Source organism: Mytilus edulis, chromosome 7 (assembly GCF_963676685.1).
Source record: "Mytilus edulis chromosome 7, xbMytEdul2.2, whole genome shotgun sequence".
NCBI classification, from domain to species: domain Eukaryota; kingdom Metazoa; phylum Mollusca; class Bivalvia; order Mytilida; family Mytilidae; genus Mytilus; species Mytilus edulis.
In genome coordinates this window covers 12,021,092-12,041,390 of record NC_092350.1, presented here as the reverse complement: position 1 = coordinate 12,041,390, position 20,299 = coordinate 12,021,092, and the positions used below count along the sequence as shown (strand labels likewise).

Genomic DNA, 20,299 nt, shown 5'->3' with positions numbered 1-20,299 from the left:
ATTGTTGTAAAAATGGAACTCATCTTCAAAAGTATTTAAAGTACTACTTGAAAGTATATTTTCTCTCTGACTTAATGTTTTTTTTTAATAATTTCCTACATGTACTTATATAACGAAATGTTAGAAGAGGTAAATATATGCTAAAATTAATGTATTGTGCTTATATGTATATGTATATGACTCCTGGCTTTGTAATCTTTTTTAAACGGATGTTCTGAAGATAGTATCCATTAAATTACCTAAATTATATCGATATATAATAGCGAAAGAGATAGGAGGAAAAACACCGGACGAACGGTCTTTAAAGGGTATAACCACAGAAAGAGGGGATGGGGGGAGGAAGGTATCCTAAATGACAGTGCACACATTCATCCAACTGTAATAGACCCCTTTTTCATAGTCAATTTTATTATATAGTTTGCAATGCCATCAATGTAAAATATTAAAGGGTCAGTAGTTTCCATCTTCCGATATGATTTTGTAAAATGCTGTTTTATCAAATTATGATGTCAAGCCAAGAAATTGATAATGGATTATGATTTTGTGACGAAATACATGTATTAGTCGTGCTTTTCACAAGACTTCAAAAATATGATACTAATCTGGGGAGGGCAGGGGTGGGGTACAGCTGCACGTGTCTAGTTTAAATCCGGGTCCCGTGTTGAGACCAAGTGGGCCTAATAATCATGATAATAGACTTTTACAAATCTAATGACTTGTTATAATTACTGAAGCCAAAAAGACAGCAGAAACCTTTCAGTATTCAATTCATTTGTTTATTTAAGTATCATCTCGCAAAAATATAATACAACAATGATTACATTAAGTGTGAAAATATATAGATCTAAAATGAGAGCCATTCTGTACAGAATAATAAGAGACTATAACATGAAAAACATTTAAATAAAGAAGTCGTTTATTGATATAAAACTAATAAACTAATTACTTCCTTGCTTACTTACTATAAACTTATTTATAAGAACATTATTTTAAAAGTATAAAAAATATTTCTAAGTCTATTTAAAATAAGATTACAGGCTTTGGTACAGGTTTGAATCATATTTAGTAGCTGTAAACCAAGGACATATATGTTAGTTATAGATAGATAGATAGATAGATAGATAGATACTTTATTCTCTAAAAACTAGATACAAGTTTACAGAGAAACATACAATATAAATACAGACACAATAGTTAAGGATGTACTTAGGTGAGGTTTTGGAATTTGTGTCAAATGTTAGGACTCCTTGGTGTTTTTCCATACAATACAATGTAAAATATTTTGCCCCATAACACCTATTTATATTTTTATATAAGACTTAAGAGGCTGGGACATGAATCATTAAGCTAAGGTTGGAAAGTGATATTTTTTTATTTTCATAAAAATGATGATAAATGCTCAGCTGAAACAAGAATAACACATAAATAAAGTTTTTTTTCAATTTTTATCAAATTTGATAGCTCATGAAAGGTCATTTACCAAAATTTTAGAAGATTCTTAATTTTCTTTCTTTTGTTTTGAGACCTAATAATACCAATGCAAATATAAGGTAAAAGTCCGAGTCAGCCTTTTCCCGCCATATTTTAAATCTCAAATATCTCGAAAAGGAGGTCCATGACCTATCATTATTTTTAGATTATTTTTATCCTTAATTGATGCTCTACCAGCTCATAGTATCAATTTTAACTTCTTAATTTATTAATTTTCACCTAACCTCACCTAAGTACATCCTTAAGGTAAACAAATACCGTAATTATGATGACATACATGTTTAGTAACATGTAGAATTAATGATATAAGATGGAAAAATGATCGGTAAGATGCTTATGAGATTACATTTACATGGAGGGTCAAACTTTTTTATTAATACACTTAATAAATAAACACAGTTTCCTTAAGACAGATTGTTTTTTACTATTAAATAATGAGAAAAATGAAATTATATTTGGGTTATTTGAAAACTTAATTTGTAGAAATAATTGTCTTTCGTTCTTCAAATGCGAACAGCAAAACAAATAATGAAATTCGTCGCCTATCTCACCGGAACTACACAACGAACATGTTCTTTCATTTCGGGCAATGTTTTGCCATCTTCCCTTTTCTATAGGTAACGCATGGTTACCTGCTCTGAATTTACATAGTGTAAACAAATGTTTATCATCAAGAATATTCAAGTAGTTCTCAAACTCAAATAATTTTTTTAAACAGTCTATAGTTAATGCATTTTGGTGAGTGTTGTACTGAAGAGTACCACGTCTGCTTGTATTGGTCGATTAGCCTCATTTTGATGCTCTGATTTAGCCACTTTGAGAAATGTCCATTTTGTTGTTGAAAAATATTTGAAAACCCGCTCATGTTAAGAATATGTTGAACATATTTGATCCATTTGATGCTTTGAATTTTCACACAATGTTGGTAATATGCAGTCTTGTAAATTAATGAAGACAGTTTCTTTTCGTCTGAACATAGTTTGCACCAGAACGAAATAGTTCGGCATTTTATGCTGATGTCAAGTGGGTATCTGCCTGTTTAACCATACACGATTATGCTTGGTGTTGATTTTTTCAAGTGCAATATATGTTTTAGAAATTTCAGGTGAACTTGTTCGATAACATCATTTTTCTCAGATCCCCAAACTTCACATCCATACAGAAGAATGGGTTTAACTATTTTGTCGAACAGATCAAGTTGGCATTTTATTGAAAGGTTAAATAAACGGCTTTTTTGTATGACGCTTTCGTTGCTTTTTCTGCAATTTTTTTCTTTGCTTTTGTAAATGTTCCTGTCCTGGCAAGATTTATACCCAAATAATTGAACTCGTTTACTATGTCTAGTTTGTTTCTTTTGTACAAGAAATGTACGTTACTAGGAGGTCTTCCCTTTGAAAATATCATAACTTTTGTTTTTGCCATATTAACTTTTAATTTCCAAATATCACAGTATTCACTAAATATATCTAATTGATTTTGAAGATCGTCCTTGTGTAAACAAAAACATTAATTTCTATTTACCATCACCCTCGATTTTATTAGTTGATCCTTAATCAAGAATGCGCTTTGTGTACAATGTCATTAACATCTTTTTCTTCTTTTAAGATAAATGACCATATATATATACTAATGTATTTCGCTTCGGCCTCGTTATTGACCTTGTAATACCTGCTTACATCCTTGTTGATATGACTACATGTATTGACGTACTTACCTTTATAATATAACATCGATCGATATTTATAGATTTGTAAACAGCTACCCGGTTAATGTAGATCTATAAATGGTATTGTGAAATACTTCAGTTTTAATGAAAATAAACCATTGTGGGATATTCAAAGTGGTGCAACAATGTCGAAGGTCGTTTATCCTATGTCACCCCCGGAGTATTCAGGACCAGGACCCAGCTTTGATGGTGGAGCAAACTACGGGATAAATCCAGGAGCTGTGGAAATAATGACCCCCGATCGTATAGACGATACAAGTAAGTAATTATATTTCCCAGTGTTGGTGTCTCCTCATGAGATTAACTATATAACAGCTGTGTTTACCTTCCTGTTTTATAACGCATTTTTTTGGCTCAGGGGATATAAACTCTAAGCCGGGAATGTCACAGTATATACCCTGTCTGAGGCCTGAATAACATATAATATATATATATATAACTCGTCTAAACATCAACCCAACAATGTTAGATCTGTAAATTTGCTTTCGCAAATTTTTGGTTCTTCCCTCGCCGGGATTCGAACCCATGCTACTGTGATATCGTGACACCAAATCGCCTGCACTGCAGCCGTCCCGCTAGACCACACGACCACCTGGGCTCTCAAAAAAAGAGCTTTCGCTGGCCGTGTGTTACCTTTCCACGTCAGTTTTAACCTAGCAGCGTACTGCAGTACATGATATATAAGGCATGAAGATATATATATTGAAGCCCATCATATTTTCACAAAACTATCTTTGGCAATAATTGCCAATATCTTTTTAATGCATATCAGGCCGGAATTAGATTAATAATTATTATTTGCAATGTGTGTTTCAGCAAGATGAATACTATTTTAAATTCTTATTCTTTTTTTCCAAGCCTACTTAAAGTTGCCGATACAATAAAAAAAAAAAAACACCCTAATTAAATGTGATACGTTCAATCAATTAACAGTTAAAAGGACTATTGTTGTTCAGTTATCTATTGTCCTCTTTTGTTTATCTCGATCAATACAAATTATTACAGTTGTTACCTGAGGGGAACGTCTCAAACGATTTACCAATTCAATTCAATTCAATATTTTATTTACGTCTCACCTTATGTATAAAATTACACAATACATTTATAAAAGATACATTTTGTATACATAAGCCAATCTGTACAGATTTATGAGAGACGATAATCACTTAAAAGAATATTTATATGTACATAATAAATATTAAACCTGAATGGTAAAATTATACAACAAAAGTATTTAATTATTATTTATAATATAAAACTTCTCGGCGTCGTTTAAGAATAAAATTACAGGTTTTGGCACATAATCTTATAATATCTTGATTCGAAAATAAAAATACCATTTTCTGACTATCTGTAAAACTATTAAAATGTTCATCAATTTTAAGAGACTCAGTAAAAAGAACTTGTCTAAGATCATTATAAACAGGACAATATAAAATAACATGATATTCATCTTCGACAGTATTAAAACAATTAAAACAACATCTCTCTTCCAGCGGCAAATTTTCATTCCTCCCAGTTTCCAGTCTAATAGGAGCCACCCCACATCTAAATTTTGCAAAGGCGCTTCTTTCACAAAAAGGCAGCCAAGGCTCCGTGTTGAAGGCCGTACTTTAATGGTTTACTTTTTAAATTGTTATTTGTATGGAAAGTTGTCTCATTGGCACTCACACCACATCTTCCTATATCTATTAACAGTTTGCAGTAGTTTTCAACAACCTACTCCTGCTTAAAAATATTATAGGTTCTCAATTTATTACGCCCATTTCCCCGTCTGGAAGAGGATGAACTAACAATACTTTTCCATTCTTCAATACAATTATCAAACATTCTTGACATGACTGTATCAATAAACATATTTTTATTAATATTAGTGTTTGTATTACAAAAGTCAACCAATTCAAGTTCCGTGAAATGTTTTTTAACAATGAAATTCCAATTTTTCACAATTCTATGTTTCAGACTGACCTCATCTGCCCATATGAATATTTTACTATTAATACGATCTGGCTCCATATTTACTAATCTGTGCCAGTGTCTTGCAATTACTTTCCATTGAGTATGGTAACTTGGAATCCACCCCATGATATTTACCAACACCCAGGAAGAACCTACACGCTCTCATTTGAATCGCATTAATAAATGAGAAATTCTTGCAGCCCCATATCGCGTCACCATATTCAACAATAGGACTTACAAGTGCATCAAATAGTTCTTTATAGACGTCATATGACATGCCACCAATAGCTTTACGCTTAGCTATAACCAGACCTAGAGCTCTGTTTGCTGACCTAGCAACTCAGTGCTTTTGCAGTAATACTAAAGTTACCAAGCTTTAGTTAGTTTATTTTTTCAGTTGGAGCTTAACAAGGGATATCAAAATCAAGGAAAGTTATAAATATTCTGAAAAATTTAAATGAATTTCAATATTTTTTATTCATCTAGCTCGTACAATGCTACTAATCTAATAAATGGTATATGGTGTTTATATTTTACAATTAATTTTGATGAACCTTGCCCATTGTTAGGTCTACTAGGTAAATATGCCGTGCATCAGCATCAAACGGCTACAATACGAAGGGATAGACACGTTGTCAGTTTATTTTCTATCTATGAGTTTGACATGTCCCTCTGGTATCTTTCGTCCCTCTTTTATCGATATCACAGAAACAGTCCAATTCACATAATACACTTTAATAAGATGCACTCTATATAATTCTGAGTTAAAATATTTAGAATGTTGAGATCTTCCTAATAAAATTGAGAATGGAAATGGGGAATGTGTCAAAGAGACAACAACCCGACCATAGAGAAAACAACAGCAGTAGGTTGCCACTGGGATTGATTTTGGGGATTATGGTCTCAACAGTTTAGGAATCAAAAAGGGGCTCAAATAAGCATTTCCTAGTTTCCAGACAATAACTTGTGACCGGTGTATGAATTTATCTGAAATCATTTCACATGTTTACATAGGTCCATAAAGATGGTTCGGATTGGCTTTTGGGGTTATAGCTCAAACCACTACAGTACAATAATTTGTTTGAATTTCCTCCCTTATACTGCTTTTGAATTATGTATAAACAAATGTTGTATTGTTTTGAGGTGATTAGATGTCAATTTATTTTAAAAATTACTATTAATTTTAACCATGATTATGTATGTCATTTTCTATTTTAAGACTTTTATGATGTATTTAAATGGGTAACTCCATCGGAAATTTGAATTGAGATTATGACCATATCTTGAGGGAAAGATTTTTTTTAAGAGGGGGGGGGGGGGGGCATTTTTTTTTTTCAAGATTTCAGAAACTAAATAGAAAATTTCTTCAAGTATATTTCGCGTAAAAACATTTTTTTTTTTGGGGGGGGAGGGCAATTCGCAACAGGATAGTGTATTAAACAAAAGCATAAACAAAGAGGGTATTTTTTTGGGGGGAGGTCAATTCGCAAAAGCACAGTGTATTGCACAAAAGCTAAACATTGTGTATATGAATTTAAATCATATCACCAATTCAAAGTTCTTTGACTATACAGTTATTGTGTATCAGAAACCTATTATGTGTCAAGTATTTAATCACAATCCAAACTCAGACCGGTATCAAGCGCGAATATTGTGTCCATGTTTGCCCCACTTGTTCAGGGTTGGACCTGTGCGGTCGTGTACAGCTGCGGTCGGCGAATCAATTAATTTTTCCTATCTTGATCTATTTACACGAACAAAATTAACTACATCTAAATTTAATCAACAAAACAAGTTTGATAAAGAATAGAGAGGGATTTTTCACAAATTTAAGTAATGCAGATGCATGAAATTATTAATATAGGGCGTCGAATGGCCAATGCTGATCATAATTCATAATGCAGACAGCTCATATGAGACCCAACCATTCCTGTTCTGCAAATGTGGTTCGATGAAAATGGAACAACTTTGAAATTTATATTCTCGACGCTTTTTATAATAATAATACTTTATTGAGAAGCAATACAATTATAGTCAGAATATATATACATTTTTACAATAATTTTTGAATTAGGGTTATCTTTCTTTTTTCAGCACCTCCACCAGCATACGATTCAATTTTCGTCAGTGAACAGAACTCGAGACAATCAAAACCTAATGTGCACCACGATGACAGAAATTTGTGGGAGAAAGTTCACGAATGGTTTGAATTCTCGAGTAAGTATATATATATATATTGTGGGCATTCGTCACAACTCGGCCTATTCCGTACCTTCATCTAACGAAGGAGAGTAGCGGATTCTACCGAGTATGGCCGATTGATATTGTGGATATTTACGTCAACATACAAATTTTAAGATATATCATTGCACTATTATATTGATTGTTGGTGTTTTAACGCACTTTTTAAGCGCTACATTTGGGTATTTCGTGGCGGCCAGTTTTTAGTAGTGGAGGAAGCCGGAGTGCCCGGAGAAAACTTCCGACCTTCGATAGGAAAACTGACAATTGTACATGTACTTTATCGTGTTGAAAAGAACAAATAACAGGTTGTATAGATAAATAACCAAAACCGGATTAAAACAATTTAAAAGCCAATTTCCGATGAATTTGTTCTCTTAGGGTAAAAAGTCAAAAGTTGCCAAATCGTACTGGAAATGAAATGTTATTTTAAAAAGAGTAGTCATTATATGATAAATTTTGTTTCAATACCGCAATATAATGACATAGTTTTAACGGGTCGTTGTGTCACGGAATAGAAGTTCCGTCATAATATAAGTCAAATATAAGGAATAAATATTACAGTATATGTTCCTAACAGAATAAATGGTATAGAATATTTGTTTCAACAGGAATAGATATTATGACAATGTTTATAACAAAGTTTCCATTGGAACTTCTGTTAGGTGGAACAAATATACGTTGACAGTTGAACATAAAATTATATTTATATCAGATTACGTTTTATTCTCAATGGAAGGAACTTGTTGTGTTGATCAGATGAGGTTTTACTGTCAAATCAATTCTATATAAGATTGTGACCACCATTGGCAGTTAAACCAATTGACCCACCAACCAAGCACCGGTAGTCCGACTACATTTTGATTATGACGTAGCTTGTTGAAAACATATGTTTTATTTAAATTCTTGTCTATTAATATGTATTCCGATGTTGCCTGCGATTTTAAAGTTGACATTCAAATGTAAACAACATGATGTTATTGTTTTGATGTGTTGTCTGGTTTTTTTTCAGTCCTACAACAAATAATTTGGCTTGGTGCTTTCGTCTTTGCGATAACCTACATTAGTTTCGGTAAGTTAATATTAATGTAATGATTAATTGAATAACTGTGTATGCAGATATAGTTCAATATTTGTGTGTTTTATTATACCGTCATCTAGATTTTTTATTATTATTTTTAATTTTAAAAGGGATTTAAACCAAAACAAAATTATACCTATCCCAATTGTTGTTTCATTTGACTTCATGCGTACGCACAATGTTCGTTAAACATGTTAAAGAAATAGAAGTCATATATTTCTGTTGGATTTTTGGGACGTTTGCTTGTAATAAAATGACGAATATTCGGCACCTCCTTTTTATGATGTTAACTATTTTTTGCATTTAATTCTAAAGGTTTGAAATATGCTGGTCAATGTTTTCGGAAAAAGTACGATGGAAACGGTAAAACCATAGAAGAAGAAGACCTTCCTTCATTCATGAAAGCAGAGGGCGGAGTTTTGTGTGCATTAGTTCTCTATGTCTTCTGTTGGCGTTTAATATTCATCTGTGACAGGAAGCGGACACGTCGCATCAACAAAGCAGATTTGGAGGGAAGAAAAAAATGTGGAGGTTACTTGTTTTTCTTTTGCTGCGGTCTTTGCTTTGCAACCTTTGTTTTATGTATTTTAGGTATGTACTTAACACTTCAACACATGTTTTATGTATTTTAGGTATGTACTTAGAATGAAATTCATAACAGTGTAGCTATGCCCATTCATTGACTGGGGAAAATTAGGTGAAAGTTCGTCTGTAATGCCCACTGCTCACGACGTACTTATCATAGAAATTTAAACTGTGAGGTCACCAAAGGTTCTAAACGCCTAAATAAAATAATTAAAAATACTAATCAGGAATAACCTTTGTAATTTGAAAATAAATAAAAATGGCCTTCAACACGGAGTCTTGGCTCACAACGAACAGCAAGCTATAAAGGTTGAATACTTAAAATTCTTTACTTGATTTTTTGTTATGGTTTGACCATCAATTTTCCTAATATGATATCGCACGTTCTTTCAGATTTTTTTTTTACTTAATTGGCTTTAAAAGTTACAATGCATGATGTCGTCTGTTTATGTAGTTCATATGCGTTTCTCGTTGGTTTTCCCGTTTGAATGGTTTTACACTAGTAGTTTTGGAGCCCTCTATAGCTTGCTGTTCGGTGTGAGCCAAGGCTCCGTGTTGCAGGTCGTACCTTGACCTATAATGGTTTACTTTTATGAATTATTACTTAGGAGGAGAGTTGTCTCATTGGCACTCATACCACATCTTCCTATATCTATCTATATCTATACTTTTTTTTTCAACAAAAGAATACATCACAAGAATATAAGTTTTGTAAGAAACGTGAGAAATTGTGTTGGACTTGAAGATAAGGCAAAGTGACAAATATCTGAAAGAATGAATCGTTTTATGGTATTAAACAAAGAAATCAAATGATTTTTTAATTATCCAGAACTCTTCACAAACAAAACCCACATGTATACGCATTGGATAAATAGTAGGCCATTCTTAAATGATCACACGTAGAAGTAGTTGTGCTCTTAAATCAATGAGATATTTTGTGAATGGATAAACCTATTTTTTTATTATTATTAAATAATATCATCTCTGAACATTATTATTCTTATAAATGAAACGGTTGTATGTGATGATTATAATAAATATTTAAAACAAATTCCTTTCAAGCTTTGTAAAAAGAAAGTTTCATTTTATGTATCGGAATGTGTAACAAGTGAATATTTCAATCCCCACTGGAAGGCCTCTGACAGACTGGGTGAGCATAAAATCATAGCCGTTGACAAACAAATTACAACCTACAAACGTTTTACTGTCGACCACACTGTTATGCAATTAATTCTAACACTTCAACACATGTTTTCGTCAGTAAAGCAACACAATAGACAGATATTTAAAAGTGTTTTTATTTAGGAATTAAATTGTTTAATTAGAATTAAAGACAATTTTAAATAAAATTGAGAATGGAAATGGGGAATGTGTCAAAGAGACAACAACCCGACCAAATAAAAAACAACAGCAGAGGTTCACCAACAGGTCTTCAATGTAGCGAGAAATTCCCGCACCCGGAGGCGTCCTTCAGCTGGCCCCTAAACAAATATATACTAGTCCAGTGATAATGAACGCCATACTAATTTCCAAATTGTACACAAGAAACTAAAATTAGAATAATACAAGACTAACAAAGGCCAGAGGCTCCTGACTTGGGACAGGCGCAAAAATGCGGCGGGGTTAAACATGTTTGTGAGATCTCAACCCTCCCCCTTATACCTCTAACCAATGTAGAAAAGTAAACGCATAACAATACGCACATTAAAATTCAGTTCAAGAGAAGTCCGAGTCTGATGTCAGAAGATGTAACCAAAGAAAATAAACAAAATGACAATAATACATAAATAACAACAGACCACTAGCAGTTAACTGACATGCCAGCTCCAGACTTCAATTAAACTAACTGAAAGATTATGATTTCATCATATGAACATCAGGCACAATCCTTCCCGTTAGGGGTTTAGTATCATACCATCATAACATATATGAGAAGAACATAACCCGTGTCATGCCAACAACTGTTTTTAGAATAAATGTGTTTAGTTTAAAAGCTTCATTTTTTTATAGTTAATACTGTGCGTATTGCTGAGTATTTGTTTAGGGGTGATGGTTGGGGAGGGATTTAGATTCCATAAAACATGTCCAATCTCGCCGCATTTTTCACACCTTATCCAAGTCAGGAACCTCTAGCCTTTGTTCGTCTTTGTGCTTTTTAAATTTTTGTTCATTTGTATGTTTCGGAGTTCAATGTGACGTCAATTTCGCTGGACTATATAGAAATAAAAAATGACAGTAATTTGAAAGGACTGTATTTGTTAGGGGAAGTGAAGTATACTGCTGTTATAAATCTGTTAAATAATAATTATTGTTGGTTTTTCTTCTACAGTATCAAATTAAATAAATGTTCGGTTATGGCTTGTGTTTTGCATAAATCTGGAAGATAAATTTATTAAGGTTGCATTAAATGATCCTTCAAGTTTTGGTAATACATCTTCCAGTATTATTTTAAATAGACTTGAGGAATATTATAAACAAAATTTCAACAATAAGATTTCATACTCTTCGAGTGTACCTGATAAAATCCATTCCTAAACCACGTGCCTTGCGTACTACATATAACTACTTTGATATATTGTGTGTGTGTAAAGTGGAAAGTTTATGTACTTTTGTTTTATGTGTGTGTGTGTGTGTGAATCAGCAGAAAGTTTAAAATAACTTAATATAACAATTTTTATCCAGGAGCAACAAAAGTTTTTCAATTCCATGATGTCACTAAAAACCATACATTGAAGTGTAACGATGAGTTCTATAACTTTTACCACGATACCAAGATAGGACAGATGGCCATACTGATACCGTATGCTGTTTACATCATTGTCTCCATGTTTATTGTTATTCCTAAAGCAAGTAAGTAAGATAGGAAAGATGGTAGTACTGATACCGTATGCTGTTTACATCATTGTCTCCATGTTTATTGTTATTCCTAAAGCAAGTAAGTAAGATAGGACAGCTGGTAGTACTGATACCGTATGCTGTTTACATCATTGTCTGAATGTTTATTGTTATTCCTAAAGCAAGTAAGTAAGATAGGAAAGATGGTAGTACTGATACCGTATGCTGTTTACATCATTGTCTGAATGTTTATTGTTATTCCTAAAGCAAGTAAGTAAGATAGGAAAGATGGTAGTACTGATACCGTATGCTGTTTACATCATTGTCTCAATGTTTATTGTTATTCCTAAAGCAAGTAAGTGAGATAGGAAAGATGGTAGTACTGATACCGTATGCTGTTTACATCATTGTCTCCATGTTTATTGTTATTCCTGAAGCAAGTAAGTAAGATAGGAAAGATGGTAGTACTGATACTGTATGCTGTTTACATCACTTCCTAAAGCAAGTAAGTGAGATAGGAAAGATGGTAGTACTGATACCGTATGCTGTTTACATCATTGTCTCAATGTTTATTGTTATTCCTCAAGCCAGTAAGTAAGATAGACTATGGTAGTACTGATACCGTATGCTGTTTACATCATTGTCTCAATGTTTATTGTTATTCCTAAAGCAAGTAAGTAAGATAGGAAAGATGGTAGTACTGATACCGTATGCTGTTTACATCATTGTCTCCATGTTCATTGTTATTCCTAAAGCAAGTACGTAAGATAGGAAAGATGGTAGTACTGATACCGTATGCTGTTTACATCATTGTCTCAATGTTTATTGTTATTCCTGAAGCAAGTAAGTAAGATAGGAAAGATGGTAGTACTGGTACCGTATGCTGTTTACATCATTGTCTCAATGTTTATTGTTATTCCTAAAGCAAGTAAGTGAGATAGGAAAGATGGTAGTACTGATACCGTATGCTGTTTACATCATTGTCTCAATGTTTATTGTTATTCCTAAAGCAAGTAAGTAAGATAGGACAGCTGTTAGTACTGATACCGTATGCTGTTTACATCATTGTCTCAATGTTTATTGTTATTCCTAAAGCAAGTAAGTGAGATAGGAAAGATGGTAGTACTGATACCGTATGCTGTTTACATCATTGTCTCCATGTTTATTGTTATTCCTGAAGCAAGTAAGTAAGATAGGAAAGATGGTAGTACTGATACTGTATGCTGTTTACATCATTGTCTCAATGTTTATTGTTATTCCTAAAGCAAGTAAGTGAGATAGGAAAGATGGTAGTACTGATACCGTATGCTGTTTACATCATTGTCTCCATGTTTATTGTTATTCCTGAAGCAAGTAAGTAAGATAGGAAAGATGGTAGTACTGATACTGTATGCTGTTGACATCATTGTCTCAATGTTTATTGTTATTCCTAAACAAAGTAAGTAAGATAGGAAAGATGGTAGTACTGATACCGTATGCTGTTTACATCATTGTCTCAATGTTTATTGTTATTCCTAAAGCAAGTAAGTAAGATAGGAAAAATGGTAGTACTGATACCGTATGCTGTTTACGTCATTGTCTCCATGTTTATTGTTATTCCTAAAGCAAGTAAGTAAGATAGGACAGATGGTAGTACTGATACCGTATGCTGTTTACATCATTGTCTCCATGTTTATTGTTATTCCTAAAGCAAGTAAGTAAGATAGGAAAGATGGTAGTACCGATACCGTATGCTGTTTACGTCATTGTCTCAATGTTTATTGTTATTCCTAAAGCAAGCAAGTTAGATAAAAAAAAGATGGTAGTACTGATACCGTATGCTCTTTACGTCATTGTCTCAATGTTTATTGTTATTCCTAAAGCAAGTAAGTAAGATAGGAAAAATGGTAGTACTGATACCGTATGCTGTTTACATCATTGTCTCCATGTTTATTGTTATTCCTAAAGCAAGTAAGTAAGATAGGACAGATGGTAGTACTGATACCGTATGCTGTTTACATCATTGTCTCCATGTTTATTGTTATTCCTAAAGCAAGTAAGTAAGATAGGAAAGATGGTAGTACCGATACCGTATGCTGTTTACGTCATTGTCTCAATGTTTATTGTTATTCCTAAAGCAAGCAAGTTAGATAAAAAAAAGATGGTAGTACTGATACCGTATGCTCTTTACGTCATTGTCTCAATGTTTATTGTTATTCCTAAAGCTAGTAAGTAAGATAGGAAAGATGGTAGTTCGGATACCGTATGCTGTTTACGTCATTGTCTCAATGTTTATTGTTATTCCTAAAGCAAGTAAGTAAGATAGGAAAGATGGTAGTTCGGATACCGTATGCTGTTTACATCATTGTCTCAATGTTTATTGTTATTCCTAAAGCAAGTAAGTAAGATAGGACAGATGGTAGTACTGATACCGCATGCTGTTTACATCATTGTCTCAATGTTTATTGTTATTCCTAAAGCAAGTAAGTAAGATAGGAAAGATGGTAGTACTGATACCGTATGCTGTTTACGTCATTGTCTCAATGTTTATTGTTATTCCTAAAGCAAGTAAGTAAGATAAGAAAGATGGTAGTACTGATACCGTATGCTGTTTACATCATTGTCTCAATGTTTATTGTCATTCCTAAAGCAAGTAAGTAAGATAGGAAAGATGGTAGTACTGATACCGTATGCTGTTTACGTCATTGTCTCAATGTTTATTGTTATTCCTAAAGCAAGTAAGTAAGATAAGAAAGATGGCAGTACTGATACCGTATGCTGTTTACGTCATTGTCTCAATGTTTATTGTTATTCCTAAAGCAAGTAAGTAAGATAGGACAGATGGTAGTACTGATACCGTATGCTGTTTACATCATTGTCTCCATGTTTATTGTTATTCCTAAAGCAATTAAGTAAGATAGGAAAGATGGTAGTACTGATACCGTATGCTGTTAACGTCATTGTCTCCATGTTTATTGTTATTCCTAAAGCAAGTAAGTAAGATAGGAAAGATGGTAGTACTGATACCGTATGCTGTTTACATCATTGTCTCAATGTTTATTGTTATTCCTAAAGCAAGTAAGTAAGATAGGAAAGATGGTAGTACTGATACCGTATGCTGTTTACGTCATTGTCTCAATGTTTATTGTTATTCCTAAAGCAAGTAAGTAATATAGGAAAGATGGTAGTACTGATACCGTATGCTCTTTACGTCATTGTCTCAATGTTTATTGTTATTCCTAAAGCAAGCAAGTAAGATAAAAAGGATGGTAGTACTGATATCGTATGCTGTTTACGTCATTGTCTCAATGTTTATTGTTATTCCTAAAGCAAGTAAGTAAGATAGGACAGATGGTAGTACTGATACCGTATGCTGTTTACATCATTGTCTCCATGTTTATTGTTATTCCTAAAGCAAGTAAGTAAGATAGACTATGGTAGTACTGATACCGTATGCTGTTTACATCATTGTCTCCATGTTTATTGTTTTTCCTCAAGCAAGTAAGTAAGATAGGAAAGATGGTAGTACTGATACCGTATGCTCTTTACGTCATTGTCTCAATGTTTATTGTTATTCCTAAAGCAAGTAAGTAAGATAGGAAAGATGGTAGTACTGATACCGTATGCTCTTTACGTCATTGTCTCAATGTTTATTGTTATTCCTGAAGCAAGTAAGTAAGGTAGGACAGCTGGTAGTACTGATAGCGTATGCTCTTTACGTCATTGTCTCAATGTTTATTGTTATTCCTAAAGCAAGTAAGTAAGATAGGAAATATGGTAGTTCTGATACCGTATGCTGTTTACATCATTGTCTTAATATTTATTGTTATTCCTAAAGCAAGTAAGTAAGATATGAAAGATGGCCATACTGATACCGTATGCTGTTTACGTCATTGTCTCAATGTTTATTGTTATTCCTAAAGCAAGTAAGTAAGATAGGAAAGATGGTAGTACTGATACCGTATGCTGTTTACATCATTGTCTCAATGTTTATTGTTATTCCTAAAGCAAGTAAGTAAGATAGGAAAGATGGTAGTACTGATACCGTATGCTGTTTACGTCATTGTCTTAATGTTTATTGTTATTCCTAAAGCAAGTAAGTAAGATAGGAAAGATGGTAGTACTGATACTGTATGCTGTTTACATCATTGTCTCAATGTTTATTGTTATTCCTAAAGCAAGTAAGTAAGATAGGAAAGATGGTAGTACTGATACCGTATGCTGTTTACGTCATTGTCTCAATGTTTATTGTTATTCCTAAAGCAAGTAAGTAATATAGGAAAGATGGTAGTACTGATACCGTATGCTCTTTACGTCATTGTCTCAATGTTTATTGTTATTCCTAAAGCAAGCAAGTAAGATAAAAAGGATGGTAGTACTGATATCGTATGCTGTTTACGTCATTGTCTCAATATTTATTGTTATTCCTAAAGCAAGTAAGTAAGATAGGAAAGATGGCCATACTGATACCGTATGCTGTTGACGTCATTGTCTTTTTTTTTTTTTTACAACTTCAGATACTTTATTTTACTATAATAGTTGTTAACAAATCTCCTTAATGTTACAACAATGGCATTAAGGTTGACGTCATTGTCTCCATGTTTATTGTTATTCCGAAAGCAAGTCTTCAGCTGGCATGTCAGCAACTGCTAGTAGTTCTTTGTTCATTTATGTACCATTGTCATATTGCTTGTTTATTACCTATTCTGACATATGTCTCGGACTTCTATTAAACTGAATTTTAATGTACATATGGCTATGTGTTTCTTTATATACATTGGCTAGAGGTATAGGGGGAGGATTGAGATCTCACAAAACATGTTTAACCTCGCCGCATTTATGCGCCTGTTCCAAGTTAGGAGCCTCTGGCCTTTTCAGTTTTGTATTTGTTTTTAATTTTAATTCATTTAAATGTTTTGGAGTTAAGTGTGAAGTCAATTTTCACTGAACTATTACACACTTGTATTTAGGGGCCAGCTAAGGATCACCTCCAGGTGCGGGTGGGATTTGTTTGCTGCGTTGAAGACCCAGTGGTGGCCTTCAGCTGTTGTCTGCTCTTTGGTCGGGTTGTTGTCTCTTTGACAGATTGCCCATTCCCATTCTTAATGTTAATTATCATTAGTGAGAGATGTTTAAATAATGGTGTTGTTGATGACAGATTTATAAGGTGTAAAACCACGTATAAGTTTCAAAAGTACGCAATATTTCTGAGTAAAAACATTGATTTGACTAACAAAAGCTGCGTTTTAAATAGCATAGCTGGTCGATTGGTCTAATGCAATGGACACGATGCAGATGGTGTTGCAACGATGCCTCTGATACAAGGGTTTGAATCTCGCCGAGGGAAGAACAACATTCAATATTAATGGGCTATATTAGAGAAGAAGAATTATCACAAAACATATTCTTCTATTTATGTTTTATACGAGAATAATCTTTATATTTTAATTAACAAATTAACTCATCACAAAATACCAGGATTGAACTAATGCCACAATCTTTTTTTGAGTAAAAATTATTTTTGAAATGGCTGGTTTATTAATGGATGTTATATTTTGTGTTAACTATTGAATTTATATTAATATACATGAATATTCATCAAGGTATTCTTTTTTTTAATCACAGAAAATTGGTTTATGCGACATAAATGGCACCAGTGGGCCAGTCTTCTTGATGCCGACCAAGATGGAATAATCAGTTCTGATGACATGAAGAAAACCAACGCCACACTTGAACAACTACGACTGGCCGTTGGCGATAGGAGGACTGCTTTAAATGCAGATGCGCAGAACAAATGGTGGGATGATCATATTTTCAAAAGAGGAGCCAACAAACACATCTCTGTTGAAGACTATGTCGCTTATCTGGAGGGAATTTATAATCCCGCTGATATGGGGAACAAAATGCGCCCAGTTATCACCGGCTTTTTTAATTTCTTCTCTACTCCAGACTTCCGGAAGAAGAATTGCATTCTGACGGAAGAAGATTTTATCAAGTTTTGGACAATTCTGAAGAATGTGGATAAAGTTCATTGCAGGAATATTTATATTAGACATTTTTTGAATCCTACGACGATGGAAAGTTTCCTTGGAGATTTTGTTGCCTTGGTTTCCAGTAATGATTTCTTTGATGAAAACACTATTAGAGTCCACACGGTATTAAAACCCCCACGATCATCACCGTGTGATACTATTTGTCACCCTTCATGTTGTGGTGTCTGAACAAGAAACAGACAACATCAGACTCTACATTGTTATTGTCAGATGTTTTAAGATCTGTATTTGTACGAGCGGTGTATGCCTATATCAATGTTGTTCTGTTGTAGATTGATTAAATAGAAATTGTGTAGATACATGTAGGTATGAATAGAAGCGATGTACTAGTATATCTGAAATATCTGAATGGTGTATGATAGGTGTCATAGAATCGTTACTAATCATGTTGATTTACTGGATGTTATAACTGATAAATATATTTATTTTTATTTATTTTAAATTTATATTTGATAAAAGATAAAGTATAATGTCAACCTGTGTGAAAAACAAACGTAGTAAAATATTATGTATATTTTTTAAATCTTTTTCAAACTTTAAGAGCAATCAGCATGATAACAATCAACAAACCATTAAATTAGACACTTCACAATCACAAATTTACACTTATTTGAAATTAATATCAGAATATGAGAAGCATTTGAATAAACAGTTCAACAGTTTAAACAGTGAACTGAAACAGAAATATGAGCTTGTAAATTCCTGTTCTTATATAATATAGGCATGTACAAAATGTATGTTGCTCGAGAATTAACTAGACAAACCTTTTTCCAACAATTTATTTTTAAATATTTTGTATTTTTATGATAACTCACAGTCCTACCTCATTGTAATAATTTTAAATCAAACGAATCTATAACTAACCGTTACCTCGAAATTGAAAGTATGTGTTAGTGATAAAAAAAAATTGAAACAGTTCTTATGTTTTGCTTTATATTAAAAGCATGTATGTATCTTTTTATGTCCTTATACATTTAATTTTAAAGTATTTTGAATACTTTTTTTTAAATATCTATATATAAATAAAAAGTATTTTAACTGATAAAATAACTTGATATTTCATTTTTAAATTGAATGCTACAAGGCAACATTTTTGAGTATTGGACAGGCAGATATGTTAACCTCATAGGTGTAATCTGCGGGCTGTCTGCATTTCGACAGAAACGGCTAATGGTGAATTATACATATAAAATTATATAACTTTCATTAATGGGCTATGAAAGCCACACCGACGGAAATTTGTTTTTGTTTTGTATCAAAACGTTTAAATAGATCATGTTTTTGACACTAGTTTTTTGTTTTACATTTAGAGCCAGACAAACGCCCTAAATCGGTTACTCTGGAGTATGGTCTGTTCATTGGTTAGGAAAAATATGTATTGTATGACACACTCAGTATTATGCAGAAAAAACCTAGCAGTATTAGATCTCGTTTCCATAACCAGTCCCTCTAAGCGTCTTACACTTACAGTTAACCGTGTTCGTGGATATTAATATTTAATAATTTCATCACATTTAGCATAGCAACAATTATTACACCGTTACACGATTTTTATTTTGAAAATAATATGTTATATTTACCTATCACATTCAAACCAACCCCTCAAACATATCTTTAACGTGTCTTATTGTATACAAACATACAAATGTAAATTTCCATATCTACTATTCGGTGAAGATATCCAAATGACGTGTCAGATTCAACACTATAAGTAACTAGTTTCTAGATTTTTTTCAATGTTTTTATAAAACACTGCAAAAATTGCGACGAGACTAATAAAGTAAAAATAAAAATAAAAATACTTAAATTTTTAAAATAGACAGAATTATTTTTAAGCAGCATTTCATGAACTCGCAATAACTAATATTGCAATTTGTCCTTGCATTGTCAACATTCCAGTAATAATTGCCTACAAACTTTTAGAATTTACAGTATTGATAATGAGTTTGTGTCAGGTTTGATCTTTTAAGTTACTTATAACTTTTGAGTTACCTTAGTAAATAACATACATTTTGAGATTATTATGTTGTTAAGTTTGTGTGTTGTTATTATAATTACTGAATAAAGATGAGTTCTGTTGTTTGCTTATTATAGTTGTAGACAAATTACGCACACACGTATCAGGAAAAGATTGCAAGATAAAACAAATAAAGTATCAAATAACAAAAAATAACCTATGAACTGGAGTGTGTGGCAACAAAAGCTAAAGAATACAGCAACCTACTGCAATCTCCCTTAGAATACAACAAGATACCAACACAACCTGATATACTATTTTTGTATGTAACAAGACGCACTCAATCGTACTTTATCCCTCTGAAAACATGTTAACGACAGTCTAAAGTAGCA

The 20,299-nt window shown here is 32.7% G+C and overlaps 1 protein-coding gene across 1 annotated transcript; it reads left to right on the top strand.

Annotated features, from left to right (window-relative positions):
* The first annotated feature begins 3,145 nt into the window (after positions 1-3,145).
* On the top strand, positions 3,146-20,029 carry LOC139529950 (uncharacterized). Its single transcript, XM_071325950.1, has 6 exons — positions 3,146-3,475; positions 7,271-7,393; positions 8,430-8,489; positions 8,814-9,089; positions 11,766-11,933; positions 17,523-20,029. The coding sequence occupies exons 1-6, from the start codon at positions 3,343-3,345 to the stop codon at positions 18,116-18,118; spliced, it is 1,356 nt and encodes a 451-aa protein (XP_071182051.1). The 5' UTR covers positions 3,146-3,342; the 3' UTR covers positions 18,119-20,029.
* Positions 20,030-20,299: the final 270 nt, after the last annotated feature.